The sequence below is a fragment of the Merops nubicus genome, unplaced genomic scaffold (assembly GCF_000691845.1).
Source record: "Merops nubicus isolate BGI_N331 unplaced genomic scaffold, ASM69184v1 scaffold31342, whole genome shotgun sequence".
In the NCBI taxonomy this organism is placed as follows: Eukaryota; Metazoa; Chordata; class Aves; order Coraciiformes; family Meropidae; genus Merops; species Merops nubicus.
In genome coordinates this window covers 15,008-38,084 of record NW_008592147.1, presented here as the reverse complement: position 1 = coordinate 38,084, position 23,077 = coordinate 15,008, and the positions used below count along the sequence as shown (strand labels likewise).

Sequence of the window (23,077 nt, the reverse complement as noted above, 5' to 3'; positions counted from 1 at the left end):
GGGGGGGGGGATCAAACTCTTGATAATTTTCTATTTGAAGAATGATTCTTGGTGCCAAGTGACTTTTCTCATGACTCCCTGTATGGTTTGTGGCTCAGCGGTTAGAATCACTGTGCTTCACTTCCATTACTTGCTGTGCATTAAAATGTTTTCTTCCTTCTTGGCTAGGTTTAAGAAAGCCAACTCAGCAGGGCTTGATATAGAACAGTTACCCTTTGATTTGATTTAGATTTACGTGATTAGGACTTGCCACTCCAAATACCAAGTGGCAGACATTTTATAAGATGAGGCTTGGGTAAAAGGAGTCCATAGGTTGTTTTGACCTTCATAATGGTTGTCTTTTTTTTTTTTTCTCTCCTTTTTGGGAGATAATGTGTTTGTGTTTGTTTGTGCATGTGTCTCTGTTGAAGTAAATTGGCCTAATGCTTACCGAGAGGCTTAAATTAATAAAGTGTCCCTGTTGAAGAGAGTGCTCAGACTCATTTTGTCTTGAACTAAGATTTAGCATGAACAGGGTTGTGGTAGGTTGTTTGGGTTTTTTTGTTTGTTTGGGTTTTTTTGTTTGTTTTGTGGTTTTGTTTGTTTGGTTGGGTTTTTTTGTTTGTTTGTTTTTTTAAAATTAAGATAGAAAGTGCATCTATTTCCAGTTATTAGTATTTAACTTACAAAAGCCAGACATAATGACAACTCAACTTTTGCTGTCAGGGGGTCTAACCTAGTGACATCCATGTGGAGAAGATTGTCATGTTCAATGGTGGTAACTTATGCCTGCCCCAGGGAGGGGTCTGGGATGCAAAAAGCTTGCATTGCATCTAGTTATTTTCTGTGTATCAATGGCAGGGATTCTGCTTTCTGTAAGACTTGTAGTGTCATGGAATAAGCAAAGATAAATTGCAGATGTATTAAACATATTTGTAGTTATCCCTCTAAGCAGTTGCTCCCCCTGCAGAGAGCTGGTTAAGTTTCCTTTAGTTAGGCTGGATGAAATATCCCAGCAGGGTATTTTCTTGCATCGGCCCATGGATTTCATGCTAGCCAAAGAGGCAGATTCTGGTTGAGTCTGGCTTTCTGGCTTCCCTCTGCACCCCCTAAAATGCAGGGGTTTGTTGTAATATTAAGGTTTTGATTACAGTAAGAGTCTTGATTTGAACTCTGCATTGAATTGATTTGCTCTATAGAAATGTGGAAATTTTTTTTAGTACAATCTTAGGAAGTTGTGCCTAGAAGCTCATCTAGTTCTGCATATCTTTGGAAACCTGGAAATGATGTTCAATGTTGCTGCAGTGCTATAAATCGACTGGACAAGCTAGTGTATGATTTTTACCCCAGCAGTAATGTAAGGGGAGGATTAAGCATAAAGCTTTTCTCTAAAGCTACATCTGCTGTGAGTACTGCTTTCCATGGTGGACTTCTACAAGTCATAAATGAAATAAATCCAGAATGTTTTAATTCTGGAATAATTTTTCTTCTCCCTCCTCAGTTGTGTGTGGATTAAAAGACCTAACCTATCTAAGGTAATGCCAAGTTCATTTGGGACCACTTGGGTACATTTGATTTTTGATTTAATTTGGTTCTCTGGAAGTTCAGTGGTGTTGGAAACAGACACAGAAACTGGACACACTTACCAGACAGTTATTGCCATTTCCTCATATTTAGGGGAGCAGTACAGAAGAGAAATAAGTGTAACTGCTGCAGAAATGCACTCTGTTTTAAATTTCTTTCAGGCAAACCATAGAGGGAGTGACACACAAAACCAAAGCTGTCAAAAGCCTATTTACTGAGACAAATGTTTGCTTCTGCTGGGGTAAAAGACACAGACCATTGAGTTGTCATTTGAGGGAAGACTAAACTTTCTATAATCCACTTTATCTGAGAATTTAAATGTAGATGCTATAAATGCCGTTTAACCTACAATTACTGCTGGGAGAAGAACATGATAACCCGTGTCCTTGGTGCATTATTCATGAGGAAACTGCAGTTCTGCAACTTAGCATGACATTCACAAACAAACATACTGCCTTTAAAATGAAAACACTTTAATCAGTAAAGCAACTATGCCCTGAACTCATCAGCTTCATGCAAAAATAATTAATTTACTGTTCTGGAATCCATATTAAAATTTATGCACTGGATGCTACAGCTCATGATGAGCTTTCCTCAGTTTAGTGAGCAGCTGTTGTTGCTTAGTCATTCTGCACGTATGTGTTGGAGTTCTTTAGTGTAGTGTTAGAGAAAAGATTGCCTATCAGCCAAGAAAAGGATTATATGCCAGTAGAGTGGGGATGGACAGGAATCTGTGGTAAGGGTCACGTTGTTCCTTAGAGTTTCTGTCCACATACAGCTCAAACAGTAGAATCCAGATGATTAACACTCAGTCTGTCTGGAGCCATCCCTCTTCCAATTAAGAAACTGAAGACATATATAAAGACAGAACCAGTCTAAATAGTCTTCTGTTCTTGTCAGTGTAGCAAGCCCTTTACTGTTTTACTCTGGTCCTTTTGTTTTTGTTTTTCTTAAGTAAATTAGAGGTGGAGCTTAGACAGGAAAAATAAGGCTACCTCTTATATTCACAGTAGAACTGGATTAGTGGTTTGGTACATCTTATTTATTGTAGGGACAACAGACTGTATGATGCTCCTTACCTTATCTTACAAATTCTACCCACCTGCCTGCCTTAAACAGGCCCTTGTCTTGCCCTGCTGTTGGCAGTTGGTCTCCCCTTCTTCCCAGATGCAGTGCAGCAATATTAGACACACACAACTCTGAGGCTAGACTGTAATGCTGTTGCACCTGTGTTTTCTTAGTGGGGATCTTGAGGTAAAAAAATTTCTTATTTATTTCTCAAAAGTACTTCTCAAACTCACTGAAGTACACACTCAAATGGTTTGTTATTGGGCCTTTTGTTGGCAAAACTCACTTGAACCAATGTGATTTTGTTTAAAATTCCAAAAAATCTGTTAACAAATTGCAATCTCGCGTCTTGTTTTGAGAGTGGAGGCTGTCACCCAATTTGAAGGACACTTCCATGTTAATGTTGTTTTAATGTAAGCCATAACAAGATAAATGCATTTCTCAATGTAACAATATATCCAGCTGAAACTTGATATACTCAATCTGCTTGTTTTATAAAGTTAACTCTTCTGAACAGCAAACTATTCAGTTTGATAACTGAAAATGTAACATATTTCTTTTACTGTGTATCAAGAACAGGAAATCTGGATTCCGAGGTGTGGGATTTAACCCAGTACAGCCAATATTTAGCTGGTTACTAAATGTTTTGGTGTTGTCATTCATTCAGTCACAAACTAAATCGTTGTCATGTAAAGCAGTGTCTATCAAACAGTGAAAGCCTGGAGGGGACAGGTACATTAATATAACTGGTGTAAGGCTTAATGTAATTATGTTTTGATATAATTACTAATTTTCAAATCACTAACAGCTTCATTGTAAATCCTGGATGTCTTTGCCTGCTTTCCTCACATCATCTTATGTACTTTATGCCAGTTATACCAACTATGCTTTCTCATATCATTTTTGGTTGTTGATCTGAGTGTTAAATGTTTCTCCTACAGTTCCCCAGCAGCATATCTTCAGTCAGCGGTCTGAATGGAGTCAGACATGGATCCGTCTAGTTGCCAGGATGCAATACTAATAGTACTGAAGCTAAGCAAATGCATTGTTTGATTTTGAACTTTTAAAATAAAATATTTAATTGTTTTCCCCTTGCCACCTACCCAGGAACAGTACAGTAAATGCAAGATGTCTTTAGTCAGTATTTACCACTTCTTGATGACACTTTGTAAAAGAATATAGGGTATCTGCTCTCTTCAGGACAACCTCCAAAGCCCTGTAACTCAGCCAGGTTTTCTCATTATCGTCTCTTATCTCTGTATGTTTATGGTATCTGGGTTGACTTTGTTCTGTACTCCAAGGATTCATGTGTTGCCTCATGCCCCTTTCCTTGCTCCACTCATACCAGCTCCTTTGTTGGCACTCTGGTCTCTCTCCAGGACTTCGACTGCCTTGCTTCCCCTCTGGAAGCGTGGCCTCTCTCAGTGCCATGGCTGTTTCCTTTTGCTTGGGAGACCTTGACAGCACTGGGGGAATGGATAGGGCTGCTGTTTGGGTGGAAGCAGTTGTCATCCATTCATTTTATTTGTGTGTTGTGGCAAGTTCACTGACATTACACTGGGGACTCTGTGAGTAACCCCAGCCTCCTTTCTGGCTCCAACAAGAATCACCAGGGTTCTACTCAGGGAATCCTAATCCACTCCTTGAAGCTTTCAAATTGATGAGAGCTAGCAGATGCGTTGACACCAACCCATTACTTACACAGGTACCATGTAACTGAGCATAGGGACTTAATCTGATGAGGTTAAAAATTCATATATCAATCAGGGACAATGATGATGCAGAATTTTCTGTGCCATTTTGAACATGAGCACTGTACTTTGCAGGCACTCTGATAAAGTCACTTTTACATAGCTAATTGCCCTAAATGAAAAATTCTGTATTAAAAATTGGCTTAGCTGCAGCTAGTGTTTCTAGGTAATTAAAATGCTTCTACAACTCAACAGTTCTTAACCCAAGTTCAGGGGAGCTTATTTAGTTATTAAAATCTTAGAGATTTGTCATTCTTACAGTCTTTGGAAATAGTGCTTAAGGATTTAGCTCCTGCTGCCCTTGGTGGGAGAAGAGAAAAGCCAGTCTCGTACAAGTAGATTTGGGAGGCTGAATTGCACTGGCAAAATATCTCTTGTGCAGGACTGGACATGAGTATAAGTAGGGCATCTATTTACATTCATGAGTTTTACTCAGGTAAAGCAGTCCTAATGAGCTACATACTACAGTTTGTATATGCTGAATTTAAAGCAAAGGCCACTTCTTTGTCTTTTTATGTTTTCAGTTCAGAGATACTCAGATTCTGGACAACGAACCTGTTTGGCTCCTTGTGTTTTGGAGGTTTGCAAAAATAATTAAGTTATTGTTTCAGTCCCTGCTGTGTGTTACACACACAGGGCTGGGGTAGATAGATGCTGTTCTCTGCTGTGTGATCAGCTTTCAGTGGCTGATTATCAGCTTTAAAGACCAGTCATGTTGCATGCTTTTAAGTGCTGACCTCTGTACCAAAAGTGGTATTCCTGCCAATTGTGACCTCCTAGGGGTAATGCAGTGGCTGTAACAGCTGAGCATTCAGTCTCTCAGGAGGAGGGTGCAGTACCCTCATCTTGAAGTACTGTGTTCAGGATCCAAATTAGGTGATTTGAACATAAGTGTATTTATGAAAGAAAAAACAAATGCATCTGGATTTGAATATTGTGCCCTTTCCAGCTAACTCCAAAGAGTTTTACTTAGTCACTTAAATATCTCAACAGCGTACTTCATAGATGAAATGTACACGTGACTGGGGGAAGTGTGGACTGCAGCTTGGTCTAAGGATTCTCATCCCTGTGCTTATGCTACTGTCATGTTAAAAAAAAAGTAAGCATCTTGCCTCTTAAACCCACTTTCTTTTGTTCTTTCTCAAACAAAACTGTATACATCTGGGGTTGCTGGCAGTCTTGGAACATTCTTTGACTTCACCTGCCTCTGCAGTCTTCCAGTTCTCCTTCCTCCCCAAACATGCCGTGACACATACAGCCTTTCAGCCTTTGCTCTAGTTCTCTTTGCTACACTCTACTGACACTGGTTTTGCCATTCTTAAGGATTTTTTCCCCTGCCAGATTCTAGGCTATGTACTCAGTTCTCTTTCTTGATCTCCTGCTGGCTTCACTGGTTGGCACAGCTCCTAGATTTCTTCCCTCCTCTGCATTTTAGTGCATCTTTCAACTTCCCTCACTGTGGGGTGATTCTGGAGAGTTCATTTGCTGTCCTGTCTTTCTGCATTCAGCCTTTTCGCTAGCTGTTCTGCACTCATTAAGTGCAAATACCAGCACAACCTGATGTTTTGTGGGCCAAAAGCACAAAGTTGCATTCCAGCATGTCTCTTTCTGAGGTTTTATTTAACTTTTCATCTTTTTGTGATGTGCACTCCCACTTATCAGTGTCTTCCTGTACTCACCAATAATTCTCCTTGGATGATTTTGTACATCCACTGTCTCTTCTTTCAGATACTTCTTGAGACTTATTTCTGCAAAGATAACAAATTAAAGTTAGTCTAGGCGCAGTAGGCATGATTTTACTGTGACTGTGTAATGTTCAACTCCATGCTAGTTACCATTTGTGGCTGTAGCCTTTTCTTCTGCAGATGAAGTCCCAGTATGAAATTCACACTGCTGAAGTGATGTTTTGCATCAGCTTTTTGTGTAGGAGATTATGCAAGAGAAAAAAAAAAAAAAAAGAGAGGGATGGAAAACTGTTCTATTTCAAAAGCAAGTGGAATATTCATTAAATTTGACTGCTTCTGTTTGGGCACAAAATTTTACACTCATATGCAGATACTTCGGCAACCTTTACCTGTGTAATGATTCGAGAACCCATAGGCAGTTGTTGCTGAGGCAGACAAACTAATTTGCTTTCTAAATCTAACCTTGCAGAGCTGCATGCTTAAACGAATGTGACTTAAAACGTGGAATTATGCTAAACTATGAGTCTAAGTTCATAATATGTTTAATAGTGAGATGCATAAAAGCACATAAGAGCACATCTGTCATAATTTTAATAGTATTTCTAATCATGAGTGGAACTAAATGTGCATTTCACTATAAGGAAAGACTAGATGCGAGTTCAATATTAAATATATATCTATTATTTAGGTCATTTACAACATATTTGACGGCCTTCAAAATGTCCTCTTATCCCACTTAAAAAAACTGATACTCTTGTTGGTACCAGCTGCTCCTGAGTTGGTCATTTTTGTTGATGTGTGCTATCTCCCTTCCTAAATCACTTGGGCAACTTTCTGTGGTGTACATTCGAAGAAAATTATTTTGAACCTTAAGCAATAAGTTTCTTGGAGCGAAGAAATTTTAGCTTAGGTATTATGATTTTCTTTGGATTCTTACAGTAATCAATGGTTTTATTGAAATACATTATGGACCTATCAAGTGATGCTAATTTCTGTAAAGGGAATCAGCCTACGTTCGTTATAAGAACTTGTCTGTTTTGTTTCTTTTTAATCCCACAGATGTATTTAGTGATTTTTCCAGAGGGGACTCGTTACAATCCAGAAATACCAAAAGTCATTGCAGATAGTCAATCATTTGCTGAAAAGGAAGGTAAGCAAAAAAAGTTTGGAAATCATCTTGTGTTAATGTATGTTATATAAAATTTTTGTATAATACGAAGATGATCTTGCCTTAACTGGACTACTAAGCTTGCCTGATTTGACAGTTAAGGGTTAGAATAGCCTAAACCAGTGTTACACTTACCAGAGAGTAGCTTATATCCAAACTTTTAATGCATTTCACAGGGTGCAAGAGTTAATTCTCAAGAAGGTTCTCTTTAGATTCTGTCCATATCTGTGTATTTATGAACACTTCTTTTCTTGCTCTTTCAGGAGCACAGGAATTACCTACACTTGATCAGGGCACTGTTCTATTTTAAATTGATATTATGACTCCAATTACAATTGTTACTTGATCCAAAGAGTATTTTACATAGAGATTGTTGTACCTTAAAAGAAAGAGTCTTCCATGACTTCATTTCTAATTACTGTTGGCACTACCATGGCTCTCTGGTTTTGTTCTTCTCTCACCTTCCAGTCTCACCTTTCTGTGGTAGAACTTTAATCTGTAGTTGCTTTGAGTGTTGGTGTCACTTCTATAACCACTGATGAAGTTACTTCATCTTTGGAAAGGCTTGCCAAAAGTCGAAGGGTCACAAGCTTTTTCACTTTTCTTCTCACATCATATGCACAATACACGTAAACTTGTAAGTCCAACAGCTCAGTGAATACGTTTCCTGTTGTTTTTTTTTTCCTGTTGACCAAAAGTGAAATAATTCACTTTGAAGGTAAACAAAGAAAAACAAATAGGTCTGGTAAAGTAATTCCTGTGACATGCTGAAATGAATTCACAAGTCTGTGAATCAGCCTGTTGATATCATCAAGCCCTTATGTATTGTTAGCTCTTGTCCAAAAGGATACGTGCTTTTCTTTTTCTGCTTGGGAAGAATGGGGCTGGCTTGCGTGTAGGAGCAGGAGAGCTCCAGTCCTATCCTAGTTATTCATCGCTTCAGTTTCCTGTAGGAAATGAAAGTCAAATGTTTCATTTAGGTTGGCAGTTCTTTGAGAGTTTGGAGGGGGTGTTTGGTAGGGATTTTTTTCCTCTTTCCTTTTTTTTCAGGGAAAAGAAAGGGCTCTTGTTGTCCTTATTGTTATTTAAGTAAACCTCTTAATTATATCCCTACAGCCTGCAAAACAGTAAAACACTGTTTTTGTGCTTTCAGACCACCTGTTTGTTACTTACAGAGCTTTTCTCTCCAGTACTGGTCTGCTTTTATTTTTTTAAATTTATTCCTTTTAAAAACTCTCAAGACAAATATTTATTAAACCAAGAAGTATCTCCAATTCTAATGAAGAATCATCTTGATCTGCTTTTCCTTGCTGCTAAATTCTTTTTCTGTTGGTCACTCCTCAACTCTTTATATGTGGAGAATGAGAAGCAGACTGCATGGGAGCCTGCTGCTCTCTGAGGTGATGCAAAGACTGATACTCACTTGGATTAGAGCAGCCCTCACACAAGCATGCCAAGAAGCAGGGGTGGCTGTTAACGTGACACTGCTGGGCTGAACTCAGAATGCACAGTTGCATGCTTGTCTAAAAGGTTCTGTAGGCTTTGTACTTCATACAGATTTAGGAAAGGTAGTAATGCCCAGTAGTTCTGCCAGTCAGAGGAATGCAGAAAAACTGTAACTCACCATTTAAAATTCACACTTCTTTCGTTGTGGTCTTATAAAGAAGCCTGATAATTTAGTCTTGTCATCTTAATGTATTTGTTACAGGGCACAGTGCTTCAGTATTGGCTTTATGGACACATAGAGGAATTTTTTTGTTTGCTTTATACCTTGAAAAGTAAGCTTTAAAATTATTTTTTCCTATATTTTTGCACATTTTTATGTTGAGAAAATAGTGTAAGTAAAATATTGGGGAAAAAAGTGGTTTAATTAAGAAGAATTAAACCTCAAATAGATGTTGGCACCAGAGGCATTATACACAAATATAACCATTTTAGAGCACAAGCATAACTCATGTTTCTCATGCTCTCTGAAATACTGTTTTTGACATAAGTGTGTGTGTATGTTTTAATAGTCTTGCAGAGAGGAAGTATGAAAATGTTTTGTGGGGGTTGTGTTTACTTTTATTCTACATGGTCTGGATTCTCTTCTAGAGAAAGTTCATCAGTTTATTGGGCTGAACTTAATTTCCTGGTCTTAGTGTGACCAGCTGATGAGCTGCATCTCATTTCTTCATGCTTTTGTTAAGTAACGACTAGTTTCTGGACACAGTTACTGCCTCTTTACAATTGCTCCTAGGACAAAAAGAAAATAATATTTTTTTTTAAATATAGACTTAGGTTGATATCCAAAGGAATATTTTGGCATTGGTAGGTTCAACTATTATGTCTTTCCTCATTGAAATGAATATATATAAATAAATCTTATCTGTTTATGAATAGGATGGAAGGATATCAAACAGCAAAAGAACCTAAAAGTGCTTGAAGTCGTCCTTGAGAGAGGCAGCTTTTTAAAATACTAATAATACTTTGTGTTACAGTTTGTTCTGCCATAGGACTTGGGTTCTGCACAAAATCTTGACTTCTAGCAAGAGCAGATGGTTTTCCTCTTCTGAAACACAGGCAAATCAAACACTCAGGGTACATCCAATAGGTCTGGGTGGACCTGGATATGAGTAAGTTGAGACTGAAGGCTATAAAGCACAGAGAAACTCAGTGCAGGAGTTATTCAAAGAACAAGTTAAATTCTGTGGAGTTGAGAAAAGTAATCCAGTATTTATCTTTGCAGTATTTGCTGAGGTTTCACAGCCACAGCAAACCGTATAAGCAATGATGCCACAATATCAGATGGAAACCTGTGCCAGGTTTTCTCATTTCTGTCAGAGGCAAATGAAAACCCCCACTTCCAAGCTGATGGGGAATTGTGCCACGTAGCAGGATTTGAACCTGATACACCTAATTATCCTTTCCTGATGGAAAGCAGGTGGCTGTGTCAGATGATTCCAGCAATTGCTCCCAGGACAGGCTCTCTCTTTCTCCATGTTTCAGTATGGTTGGTTTCATATGGACTCATGTTTCTAATGGGATATCTTTTAGGATTCTCATAATCAATTTAATATTTCTTCTCTCTCTCAAAGATCTGAGAATGTGACAGCATATATTTTGTTCCTTGTCTCCTGAGCTTTTGCTTTCTGATTTCTGTTATTTGATCATATAGCCCATAGTCTTGGCCTAGAGTTTGCTTTGGTTTTCCGTTATGTGGGAGTAGTCAGCTAACGCGATTCCCATCTTCAAAGAACAAGGCAGTTGTAAGTCATTCAGTTGACTTACATATTGGTGACCCCTTTTAGGCTCCAACCTATTAGTTCAGGCATTTTAAAAGTGCAGCAGTACTTCCACACCAGTCAGTGGGCTTGAATTGCTGAGTCCAGGGAGTTACCAGATGTAGGTGGCACTCATATTTTCATAGAGATTTAACTCTAATCTGGTCATAATGTTAGAAGTGGTAGTTTTTATTTTATGTATTTATTTCAAACTGTAAATCTTTAAAGGCTAGATCTTTTTAATGGTACTGCACTACTGAACAACAAAATTTCTATAAAACCCCAAAATTTTTATTTTTTTTTAATTTTTTTTTATTTTTTAATACCAGCTTCTGGTATAAAATATAGTCCACTTACATGTTCTCAAAATTAATATGTATAGATTTTATTAGGTTTACAGCGTTTAATTTATTTGAAAATAGGAATAGTCCAAAGCCCTCTTACTCCTAATGTTATTAACTCTGAGAAGTCAGAGAGAAAGGAGTAAGAAGCTTGTTGAATTTAACCTAGGTTGCATTTGCTGAATGAAGACAAAACAGTCTTCCCTGGTGAAAGGCATTTATGGAATTTTGTATTAATGTTTGATTTCTGACAAAGGTCATTTAATCAAGCAAACATTTCAGGTATTCATTTATCTCCCTTGTTTTTATGCAGAAAAGTTGCAAGTGTAGATGTTTTTTAATTCTAACTTTATCTTGACTAGTGCCATGCTTTCTGCTAAGATGTTTGTACATGTAGGATAATACTTATCTCAAAATTACTTTTACAGGTCATGTAAAAATAGATAATTCGACTGAACTAAAATGTTTCCCTTTTAGCTCTTGACATTGGTTTTAGATTGTATTTTAAAGCAATGTAATATCCGTAAATGTTATTTGGAACTGTCTCTACGGAAAATAGCTTTGATTGATATTCTTTCCACACACTTTCATATAAGGAAGCTTGATGTAAAATTGCACAGTGAGATGTGGAAAGGAGGATATAATTTTTTTTAAAGAGTGGGGTGTGGACTTTGAGTAGTATTTAAGAGATGTACCATTAGGATGAAGAAAGGATTTCTTTTATTAAAAGTGATCCTTAGGAAATTAAATTTAGGAAAGGATGAAGCTACGTTGTGTTTATGTAGGTACCCATCACAGACAGAAGTGTACCGAAGTGTGATGTCTCCATGTTTTCCTGTAGGATATTCAGATTCTTCTTGAGCAAACTACTTGCATTTCTTGTACTTTAGTTCACAGTAACAGAAAAGGCTTTCTACAAGAGCATGCAATTTTTTAATACTATCATCAGCTGAGTCCTGTTTATGTCAGTCGATGGGATACTGGCAAACAAATGGTTGAGCTCTCCCACCATATATCATTTTGTAAGTCTGACTCAGGACTCTCGTTTCAATAAGTAAGGTTTCAGTCACTGGGGCATTTGAGAAGGCTGGTGGGAACTCAGTGCTGGGTGAGTACTTGGGACACTCCACATAACTGCAAAGCTTTCAGTGTAACATCACTATTGCACACACATACACACAAAAATGGAAGAATAAGGAGAGAAATAGCTAATTGAAAATTAAATCAATTATTTTTCACCCTGCTTTCAGTTTTTGTGTTACTGTCCAGTAACATGGGTTTATTGGGATGGAAACCTCAAACTAGTTCTGACCATGGACTTTCAGTGAGCCGTGTAACTTTTGGGGATAAATACAGTAATGCAAATTTAATACATACAGGGTATTCTTAATTTAGAGCTGTTTTTTATTGTTATAATTTTAAAATTTGATGTGTGCAGGTCAGGGATATAAATATGACTAATGCAGCCCACGTCTGAAAATGTAGATGGCCTGGAAGAAGGGAAGGGGAAGAACAATCTTTTTCTTAGAGTTGTACTCATCTATTATGTATGTAACTTCACCCTGAGTAGCTAGATAAATGATGTTTTGTTTGGTGGCTTTTGGTTTTTTTTGCATTTAGATGAAAAATTCAGTCCTATAGACGTTCATGAATTGGGCCTTTGTTACTTCTGAGACTAAAACCTTACTTTATGTTGTTCAGTTTTCTTGCAAACTTTATGAAGTAATTCTGCTGCTTCCTATAATCTAGTAAACGGATGATACTTGAAGTGCCATTGCTCACGGTGTTTCTTCAGATTTTTAGATTTTCCTGGTTTTATTAAATGTCTGTTTATAATTTAAAATTTAGCTAACATAGAAGAGCAAAGCCGTAGCATTTTAAGGTAGAGTATTACATTATTAGACATCTAGTTTGTTTCCTTTGGCATTTAAAATAAAATCTCATGACCTCAAATCCTTTGACGGAGAGTCCTAACTTAGTACTGCACAACATTAAAAACAGCTTAAGCACAGTGTGTTTTGTGAATTGGATGCAGGCAACTGGCCAAGGTAAGTATACCGTAACTACTTGGGTTTAAATACTGTTATGTTGATTTTAGCAAAGATCATCAAGTAATTGCAAGAATGTGGTTTATGTTTTTATCAAACATATTCTTTAAAATGATGTGCTGAACTCCTGCTGTCACTACATGTTTGTCACGTGCTGGAGCCTTTTTGAGTAATGGGTTATGGACTTTCTTTACTGATTTTTAGATGCATACTCATTTCATACTTGAACCTTCAAGAATTCAGTGATGTCACATGGGGTAAGGAGGACTTATTTTAGAGTTGCACTTCACAGATTGTCATTGACTGTCATCAAAATTGTCCATGAGTTTGAAAAACTCAGCACTGGGTAGACTTGGATACCTAAATTAAGTTGTCTTGAGCATTCCATTCTCACTGAAGCCTGTTTTCTTTCTTTTTTTCCCCATAGCCATAGTTTGGTTAAGGAGAAGATCAGTTGGGCAGGAAGGGATGACAATTTTTTTAGAATATGTTGGGGAATTTGGCTCAACAAGAATTGTGTTGAGCGTTATATCCACACTAATGCCATTGCTGACACAACACTAGAATATTCAGTGTTCCATTTACAGCGTAAACATTTGGAAACATAACATAATTAGCTGTTTGATATAACAGTTCACAAGCTAAGAAAACACTACCACCACATTAGGCTTCAAAATATTTACATGATCCGTGTAACATTTTGCATAGACAGTTATCGCTGTTGCCGGTAAAGCTGAGAACAATGACTTCAGAAGGAGTGCTCGTAAATAACCTTTTATCTCTGTGTTCAGATGTGAAATTTCTTAGCAAGTGTTAAGAAATCAAGGTAATAATTTATACTGTAATTTTCAACTTTAAGAATGTTAGAGCTGTTAGAAGCTAGGATTATCTTGCGGTCTTTAGTAGATATTTTTGTAATTTGAGATCAAAGTAGGCTTTCCCCAACAAGGGAGAAAAGTTCAGTACAAAATCAGGGCATAACACAATGTTTTGAATTGATTTTGCAAGCAGAAATATATCAAAGCAATACCACAGTATTTTTTTTAGGAAAAAAAGAGTGCTTTATCTGTCAGAAACGGGTAGTACCAGCGGGTGGTTCTTTAAAAATGGACTGAAGAGTAAGTCAAAGAAAAATAAGGCTAGAAAGGAATAATTGTAATTTTATTCTGGCTTTTCTTTTTGAGGAAGATACACGTCTTATAACAAAATAGTGAAAATTTTTGCATAATAGTCTTTTTTTCCTAGAAGTACTTTCAAGTGTGGAAGCTTATACTTAAGGGCCTACTGTACTTACATGCTCTTAAGTATGCTCTAGGTGGAAGTCGTCAGCTGAAGCAAACGTGGACGTGAAATACCATTGTTAAGACTTTCTGTTAAACCTGACATTCTTGTGTCCTTGACATGCCAGTCTGTGTCCTGACCTGGATGGTGGAAGGCAACAGCTGATTTCTGTGACTGTATGCATTTGTTAGTAGCCAAGTCAATTGTAATGGGTTGTTCGCAGGAAAACAGAAGATTTCCTACTTGCTGTGGGTTCTCGAGGCTGTATTTTCTCACCTCCCTGCTTAGTCGCCTCCTGGGATGGTCAGTTGAATCAGCTGGTGGGAGGGGGGGTTCCATGGCAATGCAAAGTTAGCAGAAAAGAACAGTAATGGAAACAAATGCAAGCATAAAGTGGAATGTCCCATTTTCTTTAGCAGCAAGTCAATGCAGTGGGCTGAAGCTGTCTTGAATCTATCAGCTTTCTCCCATCCTTCCCCAAAGTGAGAACCCTCCGAGTAACCGTATCTAACATCCCAGAATATTCCATTAGAATAAGGAAGCAAAAGCAGGGAAAGCTAGAATCTATAGAGGAAAATAACAGAACGTACTGAAATTTCTGCTAGCGTGGTAGCTATGGAGAAATATTGCATCTTGCTTAACCATGTGTAGTTGAAGAAAACCACCTTTTTGTTACCCTGGGGCAGTATAAGGATTCAGTATGTTGATAAAATTGTCTTGTCCTTTGGAAGTAAAGTGCTGGATAAGCATTAGGCATGCTTAAAATTACCTGTGCTTATGGCTTACCTACCAAATCTGTTTCTGATACAGAATTACAAGAGGCAATGTCATGGGTGTTTAATATTTTTCAGTCAATTTACTCTTTTTCTACTTCAGCCGGGCAAACAAACAATAAAGAGATGTGCTGTTTCATTACTTACAACCCACATCTAGAACATGACTGCTTCTAGAGCAGGAGCTAAGAAAAGGATTCTTTTGTTGAGCAGCCTTTTTGTCATTAATATCCTTTAGGACTTCTGTTTCATCTTCTACATGTGCTCAGTAGATCATATGCAGTGTGCATGTGTACTCTCTCTCAACTGAGAATTGAGATTAAAAATAGACCTTTTGTGATTTTGATTGGAGGTTTTGAAATTCCTTGGCCTGATGTTCCTTTTGTAAATGTGCTCCAGTTTACTTTTAAAAGCTGTAATTATTTCTTTTTTTCCCCTCTAGGACTTGCTATATTAAAGCATGTGTTAACACCACGTGTGAAGGCAACTCATGTAGCCATTGACACAATGAAGGACTACCTGGATGCAGTGTATGATGTGACTGTAGCTTATGAAGGTACTGTGGACCACAAAGGACAAAGAAAACTGGCACCATCTATGACAGGTGAGTTGATGTATATTAGACATGCTACAGCCTATGCTTGTTAATATACAGAACCAACTTCAGATGCATTGTAATGCTCAGAAGATAATCTCCACAGGGCTTCAACCACCTTGCCATACCTTGATAGGCCATCACTCACCAGTGACTGGGCTTTACAAGAGTGATGTTCTTGCCCTCTCCTTCTCTTCCCTGTTCCACGTAGAGAATATTTCTGTAGTCAAATTCTGCATACAGGTGCTCTTTGCAACTAAAATGAACTTGGGGCCATAGGCAGCAGGTGCCATTTACCTTCATGTTGCTTCTAGCACTGGGGTTTGGCATCACCATTGATTCTCTTTGCTGCATATGTGTGCATGTGATCTAATTGCTTTCCAAGGGAAACTATGTAGTAATAGCATTATACTGGCAATTTTTCAAATTGCTGCACATAACCCATTAACTTTACAAACACTTAGCAGCATGTTATGCAAGTGGACATCACTTGCTGCGGTATTTTAGAACACCTACAGTACCTTAAGAGAATGGGGTAATGCAGTTCTATTTTCCTCAAGTAATCTAATCAGAAAATAAGTTCTGGGCTTTGTGGTGGGGAGAACGCTGGGACAGAGAGCGTCAGGGTTTGCTGTGTTTTTGGTTATGCTTAATGGTGGGTTGATGATTTTTTGGGGTTTCTTGAAGTAGTTCATGTACCTGCACTGTCCCTGGAGGGCCACATGTCATCTTTCTTTACAGTTGTAGCTGATGTATTACTTGGCCATGTCTGTGCACAACTCTGTGTTGCTGGTTGGCTCAAAGTTGGCTTCAGAGTCTTTTGCAGTACTGATACCAAGTGTATAAGAAAGCCACAGCAGAGCTGTTTCACAGAGCTGTTAAGACTTTGGGCAGGGGATCAGTGTTGCCTGAGAGACCTGAAGGGAGCTTCTTAGCTCCCTACTCCTCAGCTGGCCCAGTGTCACTGGGACTTGTTTCTTCTGCTGCTAAAAATAATTCATAGTGTGGCTGTTGTCATGTCACTTCAGTAGCAGGTGTAACTCCTTGAGGTGGTGTAAAGTTCACATTAACTCCTTCCAGGTGTTAGCTACTTAAAAGTTCTGGGATTATGTATTTTTGGATTTACACCCTGTTTAAAATTCCTCTGGATAGGCGAGCAAAAACCTGTTAATCCAATGGTTTTAGGATGATTTTTTTTTTCCTGTATATTTTTCCCATTTTTTATATATTTTTACTGGCTGAATATCAAAAGTTTGTTTTAGGATTTAACATTTCATATTTATCATTTGAACTTGGTTTTGCAGATTTTATTATGTAAAATTTTTGCTGTTTTACTTTTTTTTTAAATACCATATGAACTTCTTATAGACTCTTTTGAAGATCAAGCAACCTCTTGTCCTGTCACCTAACCCTTTTCAAGACACCCCCCCCCCCTTAGGGCAAACAGGATTGTTTCCCCTTCCGTGCAGCATATCTTGTTTCATGACTTAATTATTAGGCAGTTTCAAGCATTCTGATGCTGGACTTCTCACTGGCTGATGGTTAATTACCCTATTAAAATGTCATTACCTAATGATAAGATGGCAAATGCTCAAATTCCTTATAAGACCTCTTCACCTATTGAACCATCCATTTTGCATTGAAGCATGATATCATTGTGGAAGGGGAACCAACAAACTGAATTCCCCTGTTGGCTGCGTCATGTGTCCAATGACAAGTGAGTAATCAGATGGTTTGGGGTGGTTACTTGTTAACAAGACATTTCAGTCTTGTGGAGACTCCACAGCAGGCAGTCCAGGAGAAGGGTTTCAGCCACCTTTCCTGCTGGGGCTGAGGAAATTACTATCTCAGCCCTGGGTAGAACTAAAGGCAGTAACACAGAATGAAGTGCAGCCAACCAGTTGTTACAGAGCAGATAAATTAAATATCCATCCAGGGCATTCTACACTATTGCAGCAGTCAAATGTATTCCATATAATATAAATTATGTAGATTAAGGACACTTTGTAAATCACAGTGTGGAACAGAGTTGTCAGTCTTTTAGGCCCTCAGGGCACAAAGAGAGGGGAAAAAAAAAACCAACACAATTTCTATTCTAGGAGGTCAAGATTATTTCACCATTTGTTATGCAGAAGTCCAACAATTGGTCTGTGCAGCAATATAATATAACAGGAATAGAGTTGCATGTTATATATTTGAGATTTTTTTAGCATTGCTTTTTTACACTACTAGAATGAGTTATTAGATGTCCTTTTCTTGTGTACATTTCATATGAACATCTCCCATTTGTGTCAGTGCTGAAGGAGAATTTAGTTTTTCATTCGCATTGGAATAGCAGTGCAATCCTGGTAATTTTTAAAAGATAAGGTTGACATGTCTTTTTCAATCTAGCAACTGATGGAAATTTATTGTATGGAAAACGTACTTCTGATAAACACAACTTTACTTGAGGTCTGTATTTCCCATAGTATGACATTTCCCATGTGAATGAAATCTGAATGCCACACACATACAACATGTTTCTTCAAATGCATTTTACTTTCAGTTCTGTAAATCTGAATTCCTCAGAGGAGCCTGTGTCACTTCTGGAAAAACCCATACTTACCCAGGGATATGATCAGCTCTTGGCTGTTGTCTCCAGTACTAAGCAGAGCAGGTTAAAAGTGATTTTAGTATTTTTGTAACTCTGAGTAGCACTACTATTCTTTATCTGAGAAATTTTGTTAGTAAAAAGTAAATGGGAGAAAAAATCTGAAGAAAAAATGAACTATGTTTAAATTTTTTTTAATATGGAGCTTTTAGTGTAAATAGCCTTTCTTAGCAAAACTGTCTTCATTTTTTTTCAGTCCAGCAACCTTAAGTAGCACAAAGGTGATTTGCTTAACAGGATTAAAACAAAAGGTAGTATAAAAACAACTGTAAAGTAGACATTTCACCATCCTTTCTTCAGCAGTGCTTTGAGAACAACAGAGGACACCAGGCACACCTGGTAGAATCGTACCTTTTTACAGCAGGCAAATTATTATAGTATATCCTTTCAAATGTGTTGAACTTTTCAACACTATTTATGCATTTTAATGTTTTGTTGGCACTTTCTAGCTGCAAGTTGTTTTAGAAGATACCAAATGTTATTAGTCTTAAGCAGGGACTAAGATTAGATTAGCTTTCGATAGGGGTGTTGCTTTCTGCTATTGCTTCACACCCAGTTGTGACCAATGGATGCAATTTATTGCCTACCATTTATTCATTAGTCATTCCTTTTTATTCCAACAAGTTTGAATCTTGGTACATTTCCAGTGGAAGGTTATCCTGCAAATGAGAGCCTTTCCAAAGAACAGCAGTTTCCCACAGATTTCCCCCCTCTCAATGCTAGAGATGGTTTGTCCAGATCATTAACGAATGAATGTGATCATCCTGCTTCTAGAGGACCATGCTGCTAGGCAGGATTTATTTGTGGTCATTAGAATAAGACGCAAATAATCATATGGGCGTTGCAGTGCAGCTGAAGTACATCTCAGGTCCTGAATTCTGGAAGAACTATTTAGAAGGGAAAAGGAGAGGGAGAAACTCCTGTGCTGAATTTGTTGATGTTGTTTTACTATATTGTCATTAAATAAAAAGTAGAAATAAGCTTGGGAAGAAAGAATGAGAGCCTAGTTTTACCCCTTCTGAATGAACATTCCCATCCAGCTTTGCCTGGTGTTAAAGGGCAGGTCTCATGGGATGTGGGAACTGTTGTCATTCTTGCACCTGAATGAGCATTGTATACACATCTATATCTTTATTATTTTGCCTGAAGGCTTTAACATAACCAGCTGGTATTTTAAAGAGTGTGTGAAATAGCAGCATGTGACAATGATAAACACTGAATAAAAATAGCAAGTACATGTAGACCCTGTCTTAAAGAAGTTAGAGGAATTCCTGAGGACTGTTGACTCGGCTGTGTATCAATTCCAGAACAAACACTGTGAAAGCATGTGTATGTGTATGTATATGTGTGGCTTTCTGAAAATTTGTACATCACTTTGATGGGTGTAACTGAGGAGGTCAAACTAGCCTGACTTCTATAGGGGAAACCACACTTTTCCAAACACTTGCACTTTCATTCACACACAGTTGGACAGTGAAGTACAGGACTATAGAGAAGAAACTGGAGCAATAGAAACCAGTCTTCATCTGCACTGAGACCCAAAGTTTGATCACATCCATTGTCTTTAAAGGTCCAAATAATGGTAACAAGCATGTGATTATAGATATGTTCGAAGAATTAAAAAATACATTAACAAACTGATAACAGTAACAGGAATGTAAAACAGTCCAAAGTAAGATTTATAGTGGTGAAGCAGCTAATAATCTGTTCAGTTCTCTACTACCTGTCATATTGTTATTGCATGGAAGAATATTGAAAAGTACATGGCAGTTATTTTAGAGCAACTATAATTTCCTGCTAAAAGTAGTTTGAGTAGCATGAAAGCAAATCTGTTAATTTGTGGATAACTTATTTGAAATGACATTTTGAACAGAGATATGGACATAAGCATCAGTATTCTGAAGATAGGGATGATCTGGGTAAACAAAAAGTATTTTCATACCGTTAACAGTTAAACATTGTGCTTCTGCTCAAAAATACCATTTCACTGAAGGGCAGCATCACTTTATGGGGAACGTACTCAGCCCTTCCTGTAGTTACACAGTTCTTCATGGAACCCCAAAAACTGAACGAAGTGAAGATCAGTCTGAGCATGAGTAGCATTTCTGTTTATGTCCTTGTTTTGTGATAGGTAAAAAAATTACTATTTGCAGTCTTTGTAGCCCAGTTTCTTGTCTCAAACAACAACCGAACTTGGATGCCTGAGGAGGAGAGTAAGAATAAGGCAAACATAAATGATTCCTTCCTTTTCCAAAATCACAAAGACCTGTGGGTGCTGTGTCAGTGTTGATAGCACTCCCTCAGTGGGGGTAATAATCCCCCCCCAACATCCCTTTGAGCCCAGAGTGTGTGTTCCCTCTGATCATAAACTTGGACCTTGTGCATCTCAGTTACCCTCAAGCAGCTCCTATTGAAGGTGGGTGTCTGTAGCTGCCCTTTGGGAACTGGTGCTTGAGAAGCACACAGTCATCAGAAAAACTCTGCTACATAAAAAGGATTTTGAAATTATTTACACTGAAAATTCATAACATTTCTCTGCAGCCTGGGCCTCGTGCACATGTCAGACAAAGCATTCAGTTCCCCAGGCAGCATTTCTGTACAACAGCTCAAGGAACTCCTGATATTTATGCAAAAGTGTATCTAAGCCCTGAGAATAACAAAAACAGCTTTAATTTCTTCACACTGTCAGGTTTGGCCATAAATATGTTGCTGCTTTGAGAGCCTGTGTTTATTTTTTCTTTTTTGTGCATGAGATCCCTTTTCTTCTGCTCTGTTTGTGATACTGTTCTCTGTGTATCAAAACAGGCTGGCTGAAGGAAAGGGAAAAACATCAATACTAGCAGTACTGGCATAGTTCCTAATAGATCCTGTTTATTTGCTACAGAGAGCATTGTTTTGAACTGATCCAATCCGTGTATCTTTTCTTGCCTTTTTTATTCTTATTTTGTTTTCCACTTTGGAAACTTCAAAAATCTTGCAAGGAAGACATGGATATCTCCTAAATTTGCTCTTTTTCACCTACCAGAGTGGGGTACCATTTAGATGAATACACAGAACTAGCCTGATGCAGATTCTATTGCTGGCAGCCTGTTGATCAAAATAGTTATGCTTTTGTAGGAAACCTCCTGCTAACTTGGCCAACATACAGTATTCACAGATTGTTATAGCACAGTACAAAGGCCAGAATTCATCTATTACAATAACACATTAAAGCCACTCAAAGATTGTTTCAGTGAACTGTAATGTGCAGGTAATGTTTTGTTTCAGCAAGACAGCTACAGTGACACACTGCTGCTCTCCAGTGCTAATGCCAGTATCAAAAACTATATGTACCATTTTCTAATTAAATTATAAATGATTATTTAGATCTGAGCTTAGGATCATCTGAAAAACATGAAAAATTGGAGGGTTCCCTTTGCTCCCTTCTTCAACTCATCAGCCATGACACAGACTAAAACCAGTCCTAGTGCTGATCCCTGGAGGACCTCAATTGCTGGGTCTTTTTCCATCCTGAAAAGTGACCATTAGGTCCTTCCATTTGCTTTCTCTCCTTTAAGCAGCTTTCAGTCTATAAAACATCATTTCCTCTAATCCCATGGCAGCTTAATTTCTTAATAGTCTTCAGTGTGGAACTCTATCAGAGGCTTTATGAAAACTCAAATATATCATGTCTAGTGAATCCCGTTTATCCGCCTGCTCCTTGACACTGTTGTAGAAATCCAACAAATTGGTGAGGCAGGATTTCCCTTTACAGAATCCACGCCAACTCGTTTCCAACAGACTGTGATTATCTCTGTGCTTAACGATCTTATTATAGCCCCTGCTATCTTACCCAGGGATGTAAGATTCTTTGGGTTGTATTTCCCAGCATCAGCTCTAAAGCCCTTGTTTGTAGAAGGGAAACTCCCCATTTTTCTGGCACAATGGCTGTTTGTGATGATAGGTTACACATCTTTGTTTTTAAATTCCACATTTAAGAGCTTTTGGATGAATGCTGTCTGGTCTTGGTGACTTCCTGACATAGTTCCTTTAATTTGTTTATTTAGTCTAATACTTTCTGTCTGTTTACTTATTGATCTAGTTCCTTTGACCAATCCGATACAAAAAAATGCAACGGTTGTATGAATTAAACAAGAAACAATAATGCAGATATATTTGAGCTTCTCTTGCATGGGTTTACACTTTACCATGAGTGCTGCTCTTCACACCTTTGCCATCCAGCAGTCCCACCAGTAGCCTAGCTGGTTTATTGTTTTTAGTATATTCAGAAAAGTTAAAGTTCTTAGAATATCCTTTGCATTTTTCAAGTTCCTTTTTTGTCCTCTTAATTTTTGTTTACATTTAGCATGGGCGGTTTTGTGGCTTTTCCTTAGTTGGACAAGCTTTCCATTCCTCAAAGAGAAGAAGGTAGGAATATACTGGTAGCCTCCTTAATTTTTCCATTAAGCCATACAGGTGGGTTCCAGACCCATGCAGACCTTTTTTTCTTTTGCAGCATTCCACATCTTTTCTAATACATGTTTTTCTGCGATTCGGTATTTAGGGTTTTTTTAACAGCCTCTAGGCTGCCTCCTTTTGGACTGTTTCTTTTAGGGTGTTTTGGCACTGCCTGTTTCCTCCCCCTCAATACACAGTTCCTTTAATTCTCTGTGTGCTGGATTCATTATGACTCCTCTACGCTGCTGAAATTACTTGTATTATGGCTGCAGAATGCTTCTGACAAACACTTCGCACCTCAAGACTACATCAGGAATGGTATCTTGTGGGTTTTGCTGCTAGTTGTTCTAGTTTTTTCTCTGGTGGTGGGTCAGGTTGGGTTGGGATTTTTCCCCCTCTGCACCTCATCCTGATGAAGCACCGATACAGTTCAGTTAAGGTAACTGGACTCTCA

General features: G+C 38.0%; 1 protein-coding gene across 1 annotated transcript in view; it reads left to right on the top strand.

Moving 5' to 3' along the window:
* Positions 1-23,077, top strand: part of AGPAT5 (1-acylglycerol-3-phosphate O-acyltransferase 5) — a 38,977-nt gene that overhangs the window by 8,331 nt on the left and 7,569 nt on the right. The window contains exons 5-6 of the mRNA XM_008935076.1: positions 7,127-7,217; positions 15,384-15,545. Of these exons, the coding sequence (XP_008933324.1) occupies positions 7,127-7,217; positions 15,384-15,545 (253 nt within the window). The remainder of the gene's footprint in view (positions 1-7,126; positions 7,218-15,383; positions 15,546-23,077) is intronic.